The sequence below is a fragment of the Mercurialis annua genome, linkage group LG4 (assembly GCF_937616625.2).
Source record: "Mercurialis annua linkage group LG4, ddMerAnnu1.2, whole genome shotgun sequence".
NCBI lineage: Eukaryota > Viridiplantae > Streptophyta > Magnoliopsida > Malpighiales > Euphorbiaceae > Mercurialis > Mercurialis annua.
The window spans coordinates 31964781-31970020 of record NC_065573.1 but is presented as its reverse complement, the minus strand read 5'-3'; the positions used below and the strand labels follow the sequence as shown (position 1 = coordinate 31970020).

At 30.8% G+C, this 5240-nt stretch overlaps 1 protein-coding gene across 1 annotated transcript; it reads right to left on the bottom strand.

The window, feature by feature from the left end:
• Positions 1-2144: 2144 nt before the first annotated feature.
• Positions 2145-4788, bottom strand: LOC126679535 (uncharacterized protein At1g66480). Its single transcript, XM_050374583.2, has 2 exons — positions 4042-4788; positions 2145-2419 (listed from the first exon to the last, which is right to left on the bottom strand). Exons 1-2 carry the CDS (start codon positions 4639-4641, stop codon positions 2360-2362), a joined length of 660 nt encoding a protein of 219 aa, XP_050230540.1. The 5' UTR covers positions 4642-4788; the 3' UTR covers positions 2145-2359.
• Between the last annotated feature and the right edge of the window lie 452 nt (positions 4789-5240).

Below are 5240 nucleotides of genomic sequence, written 5' to 3'. Positions count from 1 at the left end.
AAAAAGAGACAAAAAAAAAAGTTAATTGCAATCAGGGGCGGATCCACGTTCAGGCTCGGGTAGGCTTGAACTCGGGCTGCCATCGGAAAATAAAAGGAGGACCGGTGGAGGTGCGGTGGAGTTGAAACGGCGGTAGCTATGTTTTAAACATTATAGCCCCGGCTGCTGCACGTACAGTGTGAAATATCAACGAAAAAGAAAGGTGTTTCATTAGGTTTAATTGTAAAAGTTGAATTGTCATTGGACCCTTTTGAAGCCCAAATAATTAGCCTAATTATAACAAATGAAAAACGGGACCGTTTCTTAAATATGTAACTTCACTAAATTTGTCCACCATTACCAATTTACCATAGCATCAATTTTTCATTTGTTTTAATATTGTCTCAGTTTTTCTTTATTAAAAATTTCAATTTAATAATATACATGTTTCTAATATAATTTCTATTTCAATTATTTGACCTAACTTTTCAAATTCCTTAACCTATATATTTTAAAAAATTTATCTTTTTAAATATCAAACCACCTTCAATTTTGAATATGTTTTTTGTTATTAATACATATTAATTTTGTTTATATATTTATATTATATTTAAGTTTAAATTATTTAAATTAATTTAACTATGGCAGAACTTTTTTTTACGTCAATTGAAATTATATTTTACTAGTAAGACCAATTTGCGTCATAAAATAAAAGATGAACTTTTAAACGATAATAATATTAGCTAAATGCAATTGTATCGCAGTGATCAAAATTATTATAGAAAGTTATCGTAATATTGGATTTTTTCGATAGAAATTTTATACAAATAATATATATATATATATATATATATATATATATATATATATATATATATATATATATATATATATATAATTTAGCTCGAGCTGGAAACAAATCCTGAATGCGCCACTGATTGCAGTGCACATAATGATTAGACTTGTTCATGAGTATGTGTATCTGCCTGGTCAGTCCAAACTCGCCCTTTAAGGTTGTGCTTGGACGGTAATCGAAATTAAGAGTAGTTTTTTTTTTTCATTTTTGGAGATAAAATTGTTTTTTGCGATGCAAACGACCTGGATCTCTGAATATTTAGAGTCTTCATCTTAAGACGGATTTCTAAGAACCAGAGGCGGTTTGAGTTTTGGAGTTGATTAATGAAGAAGGTGTTTCTGTAGATGTTACTTTAACGGTGGCTCAAGCGATGCAGGACCATCGAGATCAATAATCACTTAGTATTGAATGTTCAGAGATTAGGCTCTTCTACAACGTTTGGAAAGTTGTGCGAGGATGTTAATAAAATCAAGCCTAATTTTTTTAGGTGACCCGCTTGGTGGTTAGAAGAGCCCTAGTCGATGACTGTAAAAATTACAATTCTCATCATCTTTTTTAAAATAGCTCACTCAATGTGTTGAGGAATCGTTCATCTGTAATTTTTAATATTATTAATAAAAAAATTAGTCTTTGAGAAAAAAAATTATTAATAAGTCCATATTTAATAAATTATTGACGATTTAATACTTAATAAATTGATGCAACTAATATTTATTTCCAAAATTTTAAAGGGACGATTTTCAGGCTTGGTTCATCGAGATAGACAACTTGCTCGAGTACGAGCAAGCACTGTTTTCCTTGGCTTGAGGTAACTCATGGCTCGTCGAGCAGGATAATCATATTCTGGCCTTGATTTTAAATAGTTTCATGAGTATAATTTTTGTAAAGCAAGGGCATGTCTTCTTGATCTTGTTTTTTCTTTGTCCAGTTAGATTAAGTTCTTTTTATCAGCAACCTTTTTGAATTGCGTTTGTTTTTGGTCTTCCGATTTTATAAAAAATTTCATTTAATTTATATCAGTAGTAAAAAAATGATGTATTTCCGAGAGGATGAACCCAGTTGAAATGTTGAAGTGCGATTTTTTATTTTTCGACTACAATTTCATTTTATAAAAATTTTAGATCAAACATATTGTTTGATTTAGAAAAAAATCTAAAACAGTTCAATAATAAGATCATTCGGCCAAGTAAAAGCTTATCCTTTTTATTGAAAATCATTGTTACGCCACATGGCATTTAGGTTCTTGATGCAAAGATGCGGTACGATTTTGAGAGAAAAAAAAAGCAGCACATATTGGAAGACGGAGCAATTCACGTAATAACGGCTATAGCTATATATATATACATCTACTAACAAATCCATTTGAAAATTACATTATAAAAATATAATGCAATACTAGGAAAATTTCTTGCATTACAAGGAACATCAAAAGAAACAAAAAATTTATAAAGGTTCTTGTTTCTTCTCCTGTAGCTGCAAATGGAAAGCTATAGCTAACTGAATTTCACCTTCGTCTGATCGGTGCTAATGTGAGTCTACACATAACTGAATCTCACTGTTGTTGGGTACGAAACTCACCCGCTTCTGCAAATTTATTTAATCAAACTGAAATTCAGAAAATATTACTACTAACTTTTTTTCACTTTCTTATTTTAATTTAAAAAGTTCATTTAACCACTTTCAAAAACAAAAGTTCATTTAATACACTATTAATTGAAGATATTAAATTCAATTATATCATGTATCACACAATTAATAATACATAGATTTATTTGAATTTATATTTTATAAACTTTTTAGTCCATATCTTATGATAGATGCCAATTTCTAACAAATGGAACAGACAAAAAACGTTGGCAGTTGTAACGGTAGAGATAAATTGGCAATTTGTAAGGGCATGTGACCCACTTGTGCCTAAAGGACAAATACTAATAGTCTAATCCCACAATTTGTGCCATAAATTAGCCCCATGAATTTGACTTCACTTAAAAAAAGGACTTCATTAGTTTTGAAAGTTCAAAGTTGGGTACGTTGCAGGGAGATGAGGTTAGGAAGGATGTCATCTTCAACATTTACTGACCAAACTGATTTTCCTTATGAAAGTAAATCAAAATTTAAAGCTTCATCAACTTTCTTTAATTTTTCATTATAGAAATTGAATTTCTTAAAAGAACACGAAAAGAAGATCTCAAATCAAAAAAATATTCTCGAACAATTACAGCAAAACCTGCTTTGAAAGGAGGGTAAAAAACTAAAAATTCTGTCCGATCTAACGGGGATTACTTAAGTGAGAAATTGAATATCTTAAAGAAAAATGCCATTTTGGATCTGAAATAGTTACATTACAAAATAGCTACACATAGATGATTTCTTCCCAGCCTAAAGTATAAATGACTATCATCTAATAAGTGTATGTGAGAGATTAATATGTTTATTATTCAACTATATATATATAAAAACTCAACATCACTTAACAATAATTAGTTTTTTTGCCAACAGTAGCAGTTTCTTTAGTTTAAAAAACAAAGTCAAGTTTGTGTTTCACATGAAGTTTTCCTATTATATAGTATGGTCCCACATAATTTTTTTTATCATTAAATTAATACTCTGAGCTTTATGCACCAAATTCCCCTTAAAATAGAAGTTAATATTTTGCTACAATTAGGCTTTGACATGATGACCTCACACTGAACTCTTCTAAGTTTTTTTTTTTTGATAATTGGAGAGGGGAGAGCGCTTGTGGGAGGAATCGAACCCACGACCTACCAGTTTGCTGCCAGCGCTTATACCATTTGAGCTATAGCTCGTTGGTCTGAACTCTTCTAAGTTGGTAATTAAGAAATGCATTTTGAGTAAGACTTACGAAAAAAAGTTCACATTTATATTTCAATTAACCATCTTGTTACACTATATGTTACCCTAAAATTTTCAAGTTATATATTTTGATATTGTTTTTATTTTTGAGAATATTTCTAGAATTTCATATTAATTATGTACTTTTGATTTCCGTGCAATATAGTTGATATATATTCGATACCAATTTCATTTTTTCCGATTTAATATCTCTAACGCCCAAAATGCAATATTTAAGTAGTTCAACTTGCGCTTTAATATCAATTTATTTTTAGTAACACAAAATTAAAAATGTTCTTATCCGGAAGAATATGTATAACTAGAAAACAAAAATATCAAGAATGAATCCATACCTTTGGCAGCTTAAGATTCTCTCCGATACTACCAAGCTCCGGTTTCCACTGAATATGTCTCCGATCACCGGAATTTTCCATGAACAACTCAACAAATTTTTCAGCTACCTCAACATCATCTCTACTCTCTTCCATCAACTTTTCAACTTGCGACTTAGGTAACCTAATTTTAACCCGAATAGGACCCGAATTAGGCCCAACAGCAGGCCCAAGATGATCCCGTTGATCGGCCGGAGTTACAGCAGAAAGATCAGAAACAGATCGTTTACTGAGCATCAAAAACTCGAGCCGTTCTTTAGCATTCAGTTGTTGTATCCCCGATGACCTAACTCTTCTCGCAGTAATCTTTGGCTCGACTTTTTCTTGAGGAAATTTTGGCAATTCAACGAGAAAATATGTTTTCTTTGGTCTGAGAAGTTGTTCGGATTCTAATGGCTTTGCTCGTATGCCGAAATGCTTGACTGCTTCTGAATCTAATAGGACATGTCCGGGATAGTCCTTGACGACGTCGCTCGCCGTCGCCGGAGTTTTTAATTTGAACGTTTCGCCGTCGATTTTCATTACCTTTGCTTTCTTTCCTCTGCCTATACTGTTCCCCATCTCGTTTTTTTAAAAGGTAATGTAAAATGAGAGTTAGGATGTGTATAATATGTGCATATATATAATTATTAAAATGGTGATAGTGGGAAAAGAAGGAAATTTCCTTTCATTAAGAGCTTCCAGAAAAAGTCAGCATGTGAAAAAGTGTATAATGGAGTGTTTTTAAAACTGAACTGATATCTGGCTGGTCTAACTGACTTGGTTTCACCGTGAACTTAACTCAGCGGGATTCATTTTTTAAATTTAATCGCTCAAAACTAGGAATGCAAGAATCAAATCAAAACGAGAAATTAAACCGAACTGAAATTTGTTATTTGGTTTGGTTATTTGGTGAAAATAGTTTATTTCGGATTCTATTTATGCAAAGTTTGGTATTTGATTTTCGGTTTGATTTGGAGATTTTTAAAATTGAAAAACCGAATAAACCGAACTATGATATATATATTTATTTATATTTATATTTTTATGGTCTTTCTTTTGTTGATATATAAGTTAATAAATTTTATACAGTATATATAAAAATATAATTTTTAAAAATTAAATATAAATGTGCTTATCGTAATACAGTTGAGGAAATTAAAAGCTTGGACCATAAATAT